This window comes from Zootoca vivipara, chromosome 2, assembly GCF_965207765.1.
Source record: "Zootoca vivipara chromosome 2, rZooViv2.hap1.1, whole genome shotgun sequence".
NCBI classification, from domain to species: domain Eukaryota; kingdom Metazoa; phylum Chordata; class Lepidosauria; order Squamata; family Lacertidae; genus Zootoca; species Zootoca vivipara.
The window spans coordinates 32,835,079-32,852,441 of record NC_142584.1 but is presented as its reverse complement, the minus strand read 5'-3'; the positions used below and the strand labels follow the sequence as shown (position 1 = coordinate 32,852,441).

At 44.2% G+C, this 17,363-nt stretch overlaps 1 protein-coding gene across 2 annotated transcripts in view; it reads right to left on the bottom strand.

Annotated features, from left to right (window-relative positions):
• Positions 1-16,846, bottom strand: part of UBALD2 (UBA like domain containing 2) — a 29,718-nt gene extending 12,872 nt beyond the window's left edge. The window contains exons 1-2 of one of the 2 annotated variants that reach the window (XM_035104539.3): positions 16,264-16,846; positions 14,572-14,634 (exon numbers count right to left, since the gene is read on the bottom strand). In XM_035104539.3, coding sequence (XP_034960430.1) covers positions 14,572-14,634; positions 16,264-16,383 — 183 coding nt within the window. In that variant the 5' untranslated portion in view covers positions 16,384-16,846. The remainder of the gene's footprint in view (positions 1-14,571; positions 14,635-16,263) is intronic. The other variant, XM_088661591.1, reaches the window with a different exon arrangement.
• Positions 16,847-17,363: the final 517 nt, after the last annotated feature.

Genomic DNA, 17,363 nt, shown 5'->3' with positions numbered 1-17,363 from the left:
TATATATCCCAGGCCACATCCACAGCATACATTTAAAGCACCACTATACCACGTCAACAGCCATAGCTTCTTCCCCCCCAAGAATCATGGGAGCTGTAGTTTAAGGGTGCTGAGAAGAGAGCCCTATTCCCATCACTTGAGCTACAATTCCCAGAGTTCCCTGGGAAGATGGATTGGTTGTTTAAGCACTCTGAGAATTGTAGCAGAAGTCTCCTAACTCTCAGCTTCCCTTAAATGACGGTTCCCAGGATTCTCTGTGGGAAGTCGAAGCTGTTCAAAGTGCTATAACAGTGCTTTAAATGTATGGTGTATCGGCAGTCTTTGAATCGCAGAGATCTGCTTTGCAGTGACATTGCCACTAAACACAAGGCCAAAGTTAGAGCATATCCAACAGCCGGTTGCCTGGGACAACTGCAATTCTCAGAAAGTATTATCAATGCCATTTTGTCTTGAGATGTTCCTATACAAACATGCCAGTTTCAAACTAGGTTTACTGTGTTGAACAATTTATTTTGTTTTTGCCAGTCATGGGAAGGGACAACTAGCTAAGCAGGATCCCAAAGCCTCGCCTCTGGCCCTCACCCCCCACTTAAGATTTTATGTAGGTCCATGGGGTGCTCAGCGCTCTGTCAAGCACCAAGTTCTAGCCTTTTGCTTGGGGAATCTCATAATATACATAGCTCTGTAAAAAATAAAATAAAATTCCAATGTTGCTCAACACATCTCAACAGCACTCCTACATATTAAATTCAATTATTCCTCGTAGCCTAAACCACTTTCCATTTATCATTCCAAAGGCCTCTGGTCACAATCCCTGAGCCTCTGAAGCTGCTTCAGCCCCTCAGACATCACAAGACGCTACTATTTTCTACATGATTTGTGAGTTGCCCTGAAGGAGAGTAACTCCACTACACTGTTAACAACCAAAGCCTGCTATACCTGCAACACAGAATGAGAGATCAAAAATATTTTTTTAAAAAACCAAACCTTTAAAATTGCATTTATTTGGGAAATGGAGCATTTGTCCATATTTGCTTTATACTAGCCTAGAAATTGAGCTTTTGTTGGTGTCAACGCTGCAGCTGGACAAAGAGAAAAAGGAGGAAGGTTGGATGTCTCTCTCTGTGTGTAAGACAATCATTTCATTTTTTAGTTTCCATTTTTTCCTTAATATAAAAATGTTTATCCTACCCTGTTGCTGCTCATGCAGCATTCAGGGCAGTTCACAACAATGTAAAATTGCATTACACTAGCACATAGTCAAATAGAAAAATAAAACAACAGTAGAGACAAAATAAACTACATTAGCATCCATTTGAAAGCAGCAACAGCAGAGATCACAGGTAAAACTGACCAAGTTTTTTGAAGTGTTTAGGCTACTTGCATTCTAACACATTTTTTCCCCTTCATATCATATGCTCACCACCTGACCAAAGACTGATCTTGGAGAAGGAAAGTGACATCAAGTCTGGTTTCACTAGTTCTGAAATAAACCCTGAAATAGCTCCACTAACAGCACACCAATTGTAGCAGAAATAGTGACGATTTACACATTATGAATGAGTGTTCATGCAAGCATTGACTAGAGCATTATGGCCACATGACCAGTACAGTGCAAAGAACTTATGACAGCATGTAAATCGTCCCACCTAACACCTTGCTGTTCACCTGAGCAGCATGTGTGTGTGTGTGTGTGTGTGTGTGTGTGTGCGCGCGCGCACGCGCACACGAAGAACTTTGAACCAAAAGTGAACACTGCATGATCCTGATGTATTAAAACAATGCTCAGTGAGGGGGCACTTCTAGGAGGAAGTCTGGACCTTTTATTACCGTTGACTGTGGCCAATGCTACAAGCGCTACGGTAACGCACATGCTTACACAAAATGCTACGAAAAGCCTCTGATTTCAGCTGGTCATTTATATAGCACTGACAATGTGCACAGTACAGTACAGAGCAAAGCAAAGCAAGCAACACACCCACAGGTTCCTGCCCCAAGGAGATTACAATGTACAGTTCAACATTGGGGAGACAAAGGCCGGGGGGGGGGGGAGAAGAAAAGGGTGAGGCAAGAACAAAAGAAAGCAATCAAGATGCAAACTTAGGAACATGTTGTAGCACTGACACAGCCAGGGGAAAAATCTTATATTGTCCCAGCACAAAGCAGTCATGGCATCTTCACAACAGACAAAACTAAAGTGCCTAGAGACATACAAAGCCACAAGCAAGCATCCTACACCAGTGCTCCGTAAACATCCAGTGCACTTGATAACCTTAAATATTTAATACTAAGCTGTAGTAGGAAGAAGATCCACAAGCCACCTTTACAATCAAATGCGCATGTGCGCACACACCAATTTCTTTTGTCCACATCCAATTATGCAGTTGGCCTTGACATATATTCAAATGGAGCTTGGCTGTGTTTTTCAGAACTCAATAAACTAAGCAAACAGACATTCATCCTGGGTGCTAGAGGAACTACAGAAAACAACAGAATACTTTGATGTAGCTACTGCTTGCCTTTACTCAAGTCTGCGTTGCTCATTCACTTTAGTAGCACAACTATTCTCCAACAGACAAGGCTACTCGTGTTACCCAATAGCTGCCGAGTCTCCCGTATTCTCCGGGAAACCCGGATTCTTTCCCAGTTTATTCTAGCGCAGCGGCCATTTTGGAACTGGACGGAGCAGGCTCAGAAGAGACTTTTGATGCTGCTCTGCCCAGTTCCAAAATGGCTGCAGCGCAACTTCTGGTGCGGCGGCCATTTTGGAACTGGTCAGAGCAGCATCAAAAGTCACTTCTTCGTGCCATTTGGGTGTCCAGAAAGCAGGAGTATAACCTCAGATGAAACTCCAACCCTTGGATCAACCCATTAGCAGCACCTCCATCATGTGCAGGCAAAGTCTCAGTTTAGCCCTCGTCCAGTTTATTACCGACCCCAAGACATAAGACCGCCACTTTACTACCATCATTTTCGCAGGTGGAAAACTGCAGCAGAGAGGCAGTAACTGAAGCTAAGCCAGGAGGAACACCTAATTCTTCCCAATACAGACAAATTGCTAAATGCATCTGCAGACAAAATGCCAGATATTCCTTACTGCACAGGTTATTTTCTTCCTTTCAGCAATTTAATGAACCCAGTCTGTACCTTCTGCACTTTTTCTAAATTATCTGCCTTTGAGGGGGGAAGTGGGTGGGTTTTGTTTTTGTTTTTTAACTATTCGTGACAAGTATATTTCATTCAAAATACTCTAGGCCAGCACTGGGCTGCCTCTTTTAGCAAAAAGTGCTGCAGTGTTGCACATTAAAATTGTCATACGTACATCAGCATGCAGATTAAGTGCAATTAAAGCATTCTGCATGTTATTTTCAAAACTGTGGCAGACACAAAGATGCGATTTAAATGTATGCCAGCATGTTGTTACACCGTGGCAATAACACAGAATCAGTTATTTTGTGCAGAATTTAGGACTTGGAACCTCATATTTATTTCAAGCAAGTTGCTAAATAGATATGCTTGAAATTGTTTGTAGACAATGCCTGACAGTGGTTCAGAAACTGGTGAAATGGGAGGGGGTGGTTATCACCGAGCCGAACTTACGGAGAAGAAGAGCTCACTGCCTCCCTTCCTGGGGCTACCAAAACAGTACAAAAGAAATACAATCAAATGGGCTTCGTTACACAAGTCACAGAATACAGATTTTCTTGTGGCTGTGTTTTAAAACAGAGATTGTGAGGAAAGACGTACACCAGGCTTCAGGAATATGTTTTGTCAGAGCAGAAGACACTTGGAAACCAGTGGGACAATTACTGTATTGCTACAAGCAACTGCTTGTATAAAGCTGCCCTGAATCCCCTCAAACACCCCCCTATCCTCTTGCTGCAGTCAGGAGGGAAAACCAGAAGTGATTACCAACTGAGTGACTGCAGGACTGCACACCCACTTTTAACACCCTCCCCAGCTGCTTTGGAAAACCTGCCTCCATGGTCCAAGAGTCTAGGACAGAGATCGACAACCTCTGGCCCATGGGCTGGATGCAGCCCACGAAGGCCATTTATCCGCCCCACAGGCCACCTGTGAACCGAGCCGCCCACTTGGTGAGTCCCCTGCGCACTGTGCTAAACCGGTGCAGTGCGGTGCGGGGACTTACCAAGTGGCGCCGGAAATGGCGCCTGCACAGACGCCGGAAATCGCTTCTGCGCAGGCGCGATTTCCAGCGCTGCAGACATGCGCAGACGCTATTTCCTGTGTCGCGCTGCACCCGTCCGACCCACGGACAACGTCCATGGGAATGATCCGGCCCATGGCCACATAACCTTGCCGATGCCTGGTCTAGGAAAATGGACAGAACTATGCATTTATTTTTGGAGACTGTTAAGATGCTGTTGGATTCCCCAGTGCCATGATTTGGAGGGCCACACATTCCCAGTCCCCATTTTAAAGGAAAACAAGGGTTATTGGCAATGTTGCCCCACCAGCATTGGAGAATTCTATTTCCGAAGGTACCCCCAAACCTCAAAGAGGTGGTGAATGTAAAAAAGACTGGCAGGCGAGGGGAGCACAAGAGCCAATAACAACTATTTCAAGCCCCCCTGATTAGCATAATTTCAGCCTCAACATGCTTACTTGCTTTGAGGTTCCCTCTCTCTCTCTCTCTCTCTCTCTCTTTTTAAAGAAACTCGTTTATATAAGAAAATCACAAGCATCAAAAATATACAAAAACAGAAGTGTCCATCCATTCTTACCACAACATTGAAAACACTTGAATCTTCAGCTTTTAAAATTACTGATCCAAACTGCTATAAGATCATAGAATTCTAGAGTTGAAAAGGACCATGAGGGTCATCTAGGCGAACCCCCTGCAATGCAGGAATCTTTTTGCCCAACGTGGGGCTCGAGCCCTATATTTTTATATTTAATAAATTGCATTACTTTTACATTGGTCAATCAATTTTCAGTGAATTTAACCCATCTTTGATTTTCTTCTTTCCTTATAATGTATCATTATTCAAGGGTTTGATGAAGCAAGAGGATGGGAGGGAGTGGAATCTCTGCAATGACAGCTAAGTACCTCCCCAAATAATTGTCCATGTGGACTAGGCAAGTGTTATATCCATGTGGTGCTCTAAAGAGTGCGCGCTGGGAAGGGGGTGCCAGGGAGTGCAGACAAGTGTGTGAAAAGGGGAGAAGAGAGAAGAGGGGCAGATGACTGTAACCACGCTTGCTTGTGACACAACAGGGGGACAGTCCCCGCAGATTCTAGAAACAGAATGAAGAGCAGCCCAGCAAGAAGCCAAGTTTGCTTCCAGGTACTGCCTCGTCTACATGTTAGGGCCCTGTCCTTTTAGGCTGCGTATACAGCATACATTTAAAACACAATGAAGGCACATGGCTTCCGCCAAATAATCCTTGGAAATGGTAGTTTGTTAAAAGCACTGGAAACTGAAGCTCTGGCAAAGGATAAGCTACAATTCGTAGGGTTCCTTGGGGGAAGCCATGTGTTTGCAGCCTTCGATCACTTTCTGCTACCCTTGATTTCCAAGTAGCTGAAAAATGGTAGGACTGAAGAGGGCAGGATGGGGAGATTGTTCACTGAACAGCATTCACTAAAGGTCAAAAGGTTGTGGCCTTCGCTGCAGGAAAGCGCGGGGTGTGTGTGTGTGTGCAGATTTTATTGTAGTTTTCAGACTAGAGTTTGCCTTTTCAGGCCATCTTAAAATAATTCCTCCATTCCCCTGCAACTCTCTGTGCCACTACACTGTTATGGAAGGTCTGATACTCTGGGGTAGGTTCTTAGGATCAAAGAAGGCGTCAGGTGTTTTTTTTTGGGGGGGGGGAATGGGTTAAAGATTACCTTCCCTCCTTTCTCCAACTGGAGATCTTCCAGGATCAAAGTTCTTCTGATGGCAACAAGTTAGTCATGCCCACTAATTTCAATGGGTCAATTCAGAGAATGACTAACCCTAGAAACAGTCCTCTTGATCCAGGCAGTAACATCTTAACACTGATATTGGGTCACTGAGTCACACACTATACATGGTTAGTTTTAAGTTATGCAGCCTCACTCTAGAGACCATTCACTGCAATGGGGAAAAAACCTTTAAATACTCACAACCAAGCAATTACTTCCTTCTTTTCAGATGAAGTACCTAAACTACAATTAGGAGATTTAATTCAACGTCGTTTTGGGGGGAGTTTCCAAATGGCTAGCAGTTCAAAGGCAATGAAAGCACGCCCAAGGCAGCTTTATGCCTAAAACACATGCAAGTATACATGGAATTTTGCCTCTGTAACCCCCACATACATGACCTGGTACACTGGTTGGATCAAGGGAACAGCTGTGCTGGTTTCCCCCTTCATTTATTGCCTATCTACAATGTCCTAAAGGCAGAGTCAGAAGGTCTCTCCCCACATGCTTACTGGCTTACAGCTCTTACATCCCTAACACAAAAACCTTCCACAAATACTATGCAAAGATTGAAAGATCATTAACCCCCATCTCTCTCTCTCTCTCCTCCCCAACTGCATAATGTCTATGGCAACACTGTCTCATACTGAATGTAAACAAACTGTGAAAATGACTAGGAATTGAAAGTAGTGTTATAAAATAATATTGGGAGGGTTGCAGGACACCATTACTAATGAACAGAGAGGGGTGACCGAACCTGACAGCTGCAGTTACCCAGAATCCCTCGCAACACCACCTTCTTCGCCTCTGCTCCACTCCAGAGACCCGCACCCCTCCCCGCTTGGACTCAACCCTGCCTTAAGGAAGGCTTAAGGATCAGCATATGCGCACATTTCCACATGACTAGCAACTTGGGAGCCATAATTCGCTGTCAGTGGTATCTCATTCACAATGGAAGACTCCTCTGAACAAAAGACAGTGATCAACTCTTAAAAAATGTTAATTTCTCTTTGTGTTTAGGAATTCACACCTGGGAGGGGTGATAGGAGGACTAGGAGAGGTGTCAAAAGTGCTCAGATTTCTACCTTGAACCCTCCTTTTTTGAGAGGTATTGATTACATAGCTGTGATGTAGGAATGATGTATTGGGGGTGTTTCTTGGTGATGGGGAAACTGATAAAAGTGGAGGTTCTCTTTTGTTCTGGGTTCCTTCCTTGTTCTCCTGCGTGAGGGGAAGGACCCTGTTGCAACAGCAAATAAAGGCTTTGCTTCTCAAACTTCTCTGGTTGGCCTCTGTTATATATTCTCCAACCGATGGAGAACCCAATAAGGCTCTTGTGTACCCCATAAGGGAATAAGAACAGATTTTGCTTAGAACAGTAGAGAAGCTGCATGTACACTTTTGTTACACAAGAAATGTTTAAACAAAAATTCTTCTTCAGCATCATCTCTTAGATCCGTAACCACTGGCCATGCTATCTGCAGCTAATGGGAGCACATCTGGAGAGCCTGGGTCTAGAGAACAGGCAGTAGTCACATCGCTGAAGCTAAGCAGAGCTACTTCTGGATGCAACAAGGGCATCTGGTTTTAAAGATGCCCCTCCCCCCCCCCGGAAGATGATGTGGGGTCTGAGTACCATTAAGTCAGTAACTGGCCCAGGCAAGCACCCACCGAACTCTAGAAGCCAAATGCTGATACTAACTGCAAAGAGAGGTGTGTGTGTGTGTGTAATTGCAGGATCAACTTTTTTTTCCTTTTCACTAGAACCCTAAGGTTTACCAGTTGATTCTAAGTACAAAACCATGGGATGGGAAGCAGGCAAGCATTTGGAATTAAAAGAACAGCATACTGTGAAGTTCCTGTTCAGGACAGGAACTTGTGTTTGGTACTAGAACCCAAGCTTGCAATCCTTCCACCCAAAATACCACCCCTGAGCTTTTCCTGAGCTTTCTTCATTTTGGCAGCCTAATGTAAAGCGGGTTGGGAGAGGCATTTTTCAATCACTAAGAGATCTGGAACTACTTTCTGCTCATCCAAAGAAAGTAAAAAAAAAGTAGTTGTGTTGCACAAAGTTGTGAGCAAGCTTTTGAGTTCCCCAAAGCTCTTCACCCGGGGAAGAGAAGAAGAGAAAAGTCTGCACTGGCTTCAGTCTTAACAGAGGATGTGGGAAGAGACAGCAGACTTAATTGGATTAGCCTATCCCAGGTGCTATGAAAGGTTTCAGGTAACACCCAAGAGTGCTAAGATAAAGAAACACACAATTCCTTATTTTGGAGAAGATAAAATCCAGTCCCTGCCCATTCTGCTGATCTTTCTAAGACAGGGGTGGGGAACCTCTTTTCTTTTTCCCCCAGTGGTGGGCAGAGCAGTGGGTGTTACTTTTAGCAATACAAAAGGCAGAGAGATTTTTTTTTTTTACATATTCACACCTCTGTCCTCCTTCCAAGCAAGCAAGAGGCATTATGATCACAGATCAAAGACACATTCCAGACAGGCAAAAGTATTCCCAGGAACTATCTATGGCCTCAGGGACTGGGTGAGGCTAGGGGAGAGTTCCTGGTCAAATAGAGAGGCCCTTCCTTGAGGAGGAAGGAGAGAGGAAGCGAAACAGCAGACTACCGTAGCATGGTGGCAGGACACCAGTTGGGAAGACATGGATAGGGAGAATCTTTGTTTCGGTGGCAGGGTAGTGCTGGTGTCAAGCAAACCAAGGGATTGGCTTGTAGACCACAATGAGGAGGGAGGTGATGTCGGCAACCCAAGACTCTTTAAGCAGAACTAGATGCCCCTTAACTGAACTGCCACAAGAACAAATTAAAAATACACCAAGTTTCTCTCCACTCCACCCCCCACCCCTGAATTTTTGTTTTCTCTGGGGAGCCAGGGATTTTCCACTGGGCTTAAGCAGAAACACTGCTTCATATGCCCCACATGCTAGTGTTTCAACCAGAGAGGGGCTGGAAGCAAAGCAAAACGCCACCCTCTAAAATCCAACATTAAGTTCCTGAAATGCCTCTGGGAAACATAGATTACAAAAGGGGTTTCTGGGAAGGAATAGACTCACACAGAACATCATGACTTGAGCACTAGTTTCCTGATTAATGTGTCACCGGTTATAGAGACTGGGGGAGGGAGGGAATTGAAGATAGCCTTCCAAAGGAGACAGGATATCCTTTGTTTGCAATCTCTATTAAACTGCCCCTAGCGAATGCAGGAACTGTAAACTCCTTAATGCTTGGCAGTTGGGAGAAACATTCCAGGCCATGTAAAAATGGGCCCAGCTCATGTCTCTTTAACACAGCTATGATACAGCGACGCCGTGGCTTAAATCTCCTTCTCAGAAACAGTTTTTATGAATAAATGGAGCCCTGACAAATCTGCAGTATGCATGCTAATGAGAGAAATAAGGAATTTTAGAATGCCAGACAAGGAGAGCATGAAGGAGGTTTTCCTCCGACTGCTGAATCTGTTTACTTCCATTGTTTTGGTTTGGTGCCGCTTTTCAAGGTGGCGTCTACCTGTCAGCGAACACTGGTGACTTGCTTTAAACACACACACACACAAACACACCCCACAACATACAAATATGAGGATCAAAGAAAGGAGGCCAGAAGTGGATTTGCTGGCAATATGTGCAGAAGGGCACACAGCACCAAGAACTGGATATAAAACAGATTAAACAGGCTAAGCTCCCTGTAGCAGTCAGGCACTGAACTAGGCTCCCCCGCTGTGTGCTAAGCATTTCAAACACCTTGAATCAAATCTGAAATCCTACTTGCTTCTTTCAGACCGCTAGCTGAGCTGCAGAAGAGACTGCACAAGATGAAAGGGGTCCGCCAAGATTCCAGCTTGGCTCCGGGTATGGACATGATTAGCCGAGACTCCTGGTGATCCCTGAAATGTTGTCCAGCTCCATGGTGCAAAAAGGGCATCATCACCTTTCCCTTACTTACCCTTACTTACCCTTATCAATGTCTCACCAATGTCTCACACACCCAAATGACAAACCCTCAATGCTGCTTGGCTCCATTCGATGTGCTGCAAACCCCAGCTGCCAATCACAGGTAGCTGCCTTCTCCCAAGTCAGACTCTGGAGTCCCGTCTAATTCAGTATTGTCTCTATGTGCTAAGCTGGTTCTCCAGTATTTCAGACTGGAGCCTCTCTCAGCTGTATTTGGAAATGGCAGCACTTGGAACTCTTGCATGCAACACACATACCAGGGTTTGTCGTTTCCTATATGTATCATACCCACTCACCCGCCATGGTTCGAAACCTCACAATAAGATGACATCATGCAGATTAAGGTAATCAGGAGCCAGATTTCTGGCGGCAGACATATAATGCCATCCAGCAAAGATGGGACTTTTTAAAGCCATTTATTGGGACAGATGCATGGTGGTGGGCGGGCTGTGCCCATGTTAAACATCCTAGCTATATAATAAAAAGGCTGCTACTACTGGACCCAATAAACTGGATCAAGATGGCATCTCCAGCGACTCTAATCCAGGTGTGAGGAATCTTTGAACCTCCAAATGTTGCAGAACTACATCTCCCATCATGCCTGGTGATTCTTACCTAGGCTAATGGGAGCTGTAGTTCAACAACATCTGGACAAATAAATAAAAAAATTGCCCAGTAGCACCTTAGAGACCAACTACCAGTAAGTTTGTTCTGGGTATAAGCTTTCGTGTGCATGCACACTTCTTCAGATACGCACGAAGGTTTATGCACCCAGAACAAACTTAAGTTGGTCTCCAAGATGCTACTGGACATTTTGTTTTGTTTTATTTTTTATTTCGACTGTGCCGGACCAACACGGCTACCTACCTGAATCTACATCTGGACAGTGTTAGCTCAGATATATAAACTAGGTGCCAAATGGCACCTTAAATCTGGGTTACAGTAGCCACAACAGAATGTCTATTTGCCAGGAGGTTGGACTATGATCTCAACTACTGTACATTGCTTGACTGTAGCTTGCTCTTACAACAATTCACTTGCCCCAGCATGCAAGTAGGAGAACCACACTCAGTGGAAGTGGAATTAACTGTGGACTAAGGCAGAGGTTTTTAAACTGTGGGCGCCAACCTGGCGCCCAGAAATCTCCACATAGTCACAATTGGACCCACACCAGTAGGAAAACATGCCTGGCTAATTTCTAACACTGCATCTGGAGGGACAAAAGTCCCCCATAGTTGCCTAACCGAAGGGTCAAGAGGTCTGCTTTATTTCCCCCTTTCCTGGAGAACTCAGCAAACTTTTTGTACACATTTTAACACTGCAACATAGGATCCCATTCCGCAGCCCCAAGTGCAGAATATCTAGGGTTAGCTGATTTACGATTTAGAGGTTTAATGTTACCAGGAGACAGGAAAGTCAACAAGGTCTCAGAGAACTTAGTAGGCCTCACCACTTGGGATGGGCTTGAATTCCTTGCAAGTCACATGTGAAGCGACTCAAGGACACTGTATGCAAGTTTTCAAGCAAACCTCTAAACACAAGAGATCTACTTTCACATTCAGGATTAAAAGAGCAAGCTTAAATTAGCTCGCTGGCCACAGGGAACGTGTTCCAACAAACCTGGCAGTGGAATATGAATCAGGATTCCAGCTCTTGCCACCTCATACAGGCCATTCCTCTTATACCACAGTTTATTTCCCCACATCTTGAATTTACTTGTCTATACTGTATTGCACAGCAAACCCCTGACAAAAAGAGGGAGGACTCTGCTAAAGGGCAAGAAAGAACCTAACACATAAACTTTGATAAGGCATTCATAAAATACTAGTGATAAGGCAAAACCAGAGCAATGATAAACAAAACCAGAGAGATGAGGATATCGTGAAGCCATATGGAGAGGGGGTGGGAGAAAAGATCCTTTAAACAGACTAAAGATACTTTAGAGCAGGGAGCTGTTAAATTGCAGTTCGAATAGAAAATGCTGATTCAATATTTTAATAAAATCTTGAATTGTTCCAGGAATCAAAACAAGAGAGATATTTAACCCCCAAGTTGTAACCTTGGCATGCCAAATGGAAATTATCTTCTAAAAGCACGAGAATTCTCCATCTTTGAGAACTCAGCTTTCCTTTGCTAAACTAATACAGACATTTCCTGATTATCACTAATACTTCTGTTAAACTGTGAAAGGGCTTTACACCCCCCAAAGCTTTGTTTACTCCTGAAAGCATTATTTGCATGCAAACCTCAGCTTCACTACCTGAAGAATCATGGAGCAGATGAGGTGACAAGACCCTTCTCTGCCTGATATACTAAAGTCAGAGTAGGCTATATGTGGGGCTAGGTGAACAAATAATCCAATCTGCTGCAAGACAGCTTCCTATGCTTGTGGAAAGGAGCATTTGCTAAAGTTAACCTATCTCCAAGAAAACTGGGCCACACTGCTCATTGCAAAATATATACAGAAGCAGACCAACAGAGTTTTCTTATTTAATTTTTTTTTCGGTCATCTGGAGAATAGCAAACAGTGTCCTCAAATTTCAGTCACTTACCATTTACAATTTTGTTTTGTACACAAAATACACCTGGGACAAAAACATAGCCCCCAAAATCTACTAATTTTTGACATTGGGATGTGTCTCCCCCACCCCGGCCAATGTTAATCTATTGTGGTAAAATAAAAAGTACTATTCCATTTTTTTCTCAAAGAAAAATCAACCCCCCCCCAAAAAAAATAATCAGTTAGGTGCCCTTCTTCTGATACCACACATCATGGCTTTTATTCTAGGACATTTTACCATCCCAAAACACATTTTAATCAGCTTGGAGTAAAAAAAAACTACCCCATAAAACTTTCAATGTCCAATTATTAGTTTTCTTAACTCAACAAGCTCATGGGTGGGGGCCACTGTGCGTGTGATGTTCATTTCCAATGTCAATAAAAGGTGTAAATGTGTGGAGTTGCATACCTATGCAGTCATGTTCAAAACTTTCGTATTTTGGTATGTGCAATTGTGACAAAACATACATTTTCATGGGTTTCACAAGTGAAAGTGTGCACGTTTCCCCAACTCTTACACTCACATTGGAAAGGTACCTAAAACAGCCTTAATTCTATGCCCAGAATGTATTATGGTTTAAAAGTCTTCTCTTCGAACAGGCTCAGAATCTGTTGACATGAAAACTTAATGTTTAAGTACAGGGCTTATTTGGCAGTGGCCCCAAAGTTGCTAAACATCCTTTCCAGCTATGTCTAACCCTGTAGAACTTGAAAATGCACAAGAGTCTTTAACTGAGAGTGTAAATATCCTAATTTACTTTTTTTAAAGGAATGTTGCAATTATTTTCCATAAATCACTTTGTTAAGTTCTCTTGAAAAGCAGTACAAAAATGCCTTAAAATGAGCAAGACATGCACACAAATATACATTTCAGGAAATTTTATGATACAGACCCTCTAATGTTCTCCGCTGGATGTTTCCTATTAATTTGTCTCTTTTTGTTCTTTTTACATTCTCATAACTTTATCATATGATTCACTTTAATCTATTTTGAGGCCAGCCTGAGGAAGATAACTAAGAATCTAATGAGCATGTCTAAAGGTGGAACACTACATAACTCAATTTGTGGCTATTTGAATAAACAGGATCGCTCTTACATAGCTACACATTCCTATTGCAGCTAAAGCTTTACAGATATGGGCATGCAATAGCAAAAACAAAACAAAACGCTTTGAAAATGTTCCCTAAATTCAAATGGGAAACTAGTAGGTTCTCAGGGTAATAAAATCTACGCTGACCAAGTAGCAAGCCTACAGCATTAAAATTCCATGAGATATTTCTTCCCCAGTCTCCCCCCCCACTCTTTTAACAATGGCCAAGTATGGGGGGGAGGGGGAGCTGCAACTTAAGTCTCTATCTTCTATTATCCTAGCACACAGCACTGGTTTAGTTTCCTTTTAAAAAAACCACTTCCTTTGCTTGCCAAAGAAACTTGCCCTCAGTCAAGGTCATGTAAAGTTTTGCTCAAGTTTAGATGAAATGTGCAGAGGCAGGGGGAACAAAAACCCAACTTTGTCTGAATTTGCTCCTTCCCTCCAACTCCGAAGGCTTTCCAGTTATTCAAGAGCACAAACATAAGTAAGATAGATTTATGTGAGCACAAAGGTTGGGGGCGGAGGGAGGAGAAGAGAGAAACAGAAGTCCATGTTTCCTGGCAGACATTTTGGCTCTTGTTTACATTTGCAGTCTGTGTGTTTCTCTTGTTGCAGAGCAATATGGCTGTCTGAAGAGCTGACAGCTTTGAATGCACAACCAGTGCTGGCTGCAGGCTCAAGTTCCCCTCCCAGTATCAAAGGTTGTGTAAAATTATGCAGATGTTGCACATACAAGGCAAAAGAGTTCCTCCTCATATTTACATGGTTCGACAAGTCAACTGCTGTTAAGGAGAGGGGTGGTCTTTGATTTGTCGTTTAGAAGATGCTTTCTAACTAAGCTTATGGGAAAAGGGCTAAGGCAGTTCTGTTTGGGGTTTATGTGTCCACAGAAGCAAATAATATGCAAAGTGTTTCTTTTTTATATATAAAAAAAATGCACGCACTCAAACACAAACACATACTCCCAATTGCAAAATTTCACTTCAGCCCACAAGAAACAAAGATACTGTGAAGAACAGCGTGAACCTGAGAAGTTTGAGCTACTTACCATTTGATGGTGGTGGTGGGTGTTAGGAATGTTGGTTTCTTGAAAAAAAGCACTCAAAGCAGTCTATATTTAAAAAAAAAACAAGCCTACAATTAGAACAAGGGGGTATAGCCTGAACAAAGTAAGTGGAGGGCAAGGATTAGCAGCAAGATTTTTGCAGCAAAAGGAGAAGACCTCCTGACATGCTTCTTTTCCCCCCTCCCCAAATACTTCACGTGTCAGCAAATAATCTAAGGCCCGGTTTGGGCCCTTGCATTCTTCAGCATTGGCTTGGGACACCTTTGAAATGTTAATTTGCCTTCCCTCTCCCTTTTGGGAAGGGAGAGAAGAACAGGAGGAACAACAACAAAAGAGACAGAAAAAAAATCCAAAACAAACATAGCTCCCCCTGCCCTGTCTTCACAAGACAAGAGGTGTCCACACACACACACACACACACACCCCAAAAGGCAGGAGCCTAGAAGAAGAGGCTGAGGAATGTAATACACACCCACCCCAATTGCAATTGGGGGTGGTTTCCTCTTTTTTTAAAAAAAAAGATAATCAAGTCAGAAATACAAGTGTTTGTTTAGATTTAAAACAACAAGAGGGGCAGGTAGAAGTATTGGCGTAAGTATTGGGCAGAGGGGACGAAATTTACCAAGTATAAACACTATATCTAGGGAAAGTGAACAAAGAGCCTTATTGCATCTGTGGTCAAGATGCTGGCTCAAACCAATCTTTTCCTGCTCCAGCCTTATTAACCAAAACAAAGAGCACACCTTTAAAGCAGTTCGGCTAGGCTGGGCAGAATTTGACCACGTTCCTCTTTAAAACAACGATGTTGCTATGTTTCACCATGCAAACCCGCTTCTGTGTTTGTGTGTGTAGGAACACACACAGGGCGCGAGAGATTACTAAACACAGGCCAAGCTTCGAAACAGATCCGACATCCCCACACCGCCCCCTTCCCCGGTCGAGGAAAAAAAATGCCGTCGTCTCCTTGACACTTCTTTTCCGCAAGGGCCTGGTGGCCTAGTCAAGAAATAAATTACTATTAGGGGGATGGAGGCTAGATAAGCAGAAACAAACCGGTCGTCTTTTTCTCCACCCGCCCCCCCTCCTAACTACCGCATGGCCTACTGGAGGTTTCAATTCTTAAGAGCTTCAACTCGAAGCTTCGTGGGTTTTGGAAATAGTTATTCCAACGATTGTTCCGACCACCCCCCTCCCCAAATGTGATGCAGCGGCCGTTCTCTCCCGGCCTAACAATTACAATAACATAAATGTGCGTCCAGCCCCCCCCCCTTTTCCCCACGACCAGCTGCAACAAGAGATTAGTCAACACGCAAAAGGCCCAGCGCATTCCCAGCCCCGGAAGGCACTTACTACTCCGGGAGGAGGCAGTCGTTCTTTAAATGCCTTTGATGGGTTGTTTATTTATCTGTTGCCAGCAGAATTCCGCGCCCCCCCCCACTCCCGCGTTACACAAAAGGGTGCAGGATCTTTTTGTACGTCTGTGTGGTGCGGAGGAGGGGGGCTATTGCTGAACGCAAATCCACCACCACAGGCAACTGTTTCCGTCACCCACCACCCTACTAAGAATTGGAGGTGGGGGGTTCGCATTAATTCCCACCACCTTTCGCTCGTCGGCATTGCGGGTGGGTGGGGGGAGGGGTGCCGCGTGGGTAAAAAGAAGGGGTCTCAACGCACCTCGAACTGCCAGTGTGCCGCCTGCAGCAGCTGCTTTGCTTGATCCGCCGCACAGCCCGCAGCCAGCACGAACTGGTTGATCATGACCTGATGCCGAAGCTCCTCCATATTCACCGACATGGCGAGAGAAACGAAACCACAACAAGGGAGGGAGGGAGGAGGAGGAGAGCCAAACACGGCGCCGGCGGTATGCGTGAGTGTTCCGGGGAGGGGAAAATCCACAAAGGATCCCTTCTTCTCTTCCTCCCCAAAACTCCCAAGCCGCTTCTGTGTATCCGAAGCTTCAGAGCCGATGAATCGCCCCTCGGCCTCCCCCTCCTGCTTCAATCGGCACGAACAAGGGTATGTTGATGTCCCCCTCCCGCCCCTCTCGTAGCTCCTCGGCAGCTAAAACACCACAAACAACAGCATCCAGAGGAGGAGCATGTGGAGAAAATCGGGGTGGGCAGGGGGGGAAGCCGGCGGTGTCTCAACGTTCTATTCCACGCTTCCCGAGGCCGCTGATTGGCCGCTGCAGCGTTCTCTGCGTGTATGAACGTTCGGTCCGAATCTTCCAGGCGCTGGATGTTTCTCTTTCTTTGTCCCGCCCCCTTCAAACCCATTGCTTGCATTTGATTGGAGAAAAGGAGCCACTGGGCTCCTTGTTTATTGGTTAGCTGCTATATTTTGGCTGAGATGAATGCTGCTATTGGTTAGGATTTTTATCGTAAGGGGGAGGGTAAAACTATGCTCTTGTTTGAACTGAACTGGAAATTCTACTCCTTTTGTTGATTGGCTGCTCTGCTCCCCCTCCCATTCTTTTTTCCACTGTTGTAAAAAAGAAGAAGTAGAAGAAGGAAGAAGAAGAAGAAAAAAAGTGTAGTTTGTAAAAGCCAAGTTCATTGACGAGCTTCACTGTAACCAGCATGCTCAGCTGGAAAAACAAGAAAGCACAGCAGTGATTCATTTCCTTTGAAAAGGCTGGTCATCCTGAAAACTAAAGTTATCACACAATAGAAAAAGATATAGATAAGACTTATAACCACAGCAGGAAACACAGTTTAGAACTTCCGGAGCAAAAATTGGAAATGTTATTTCTTGTAATTTTATGCTAGCAAAAT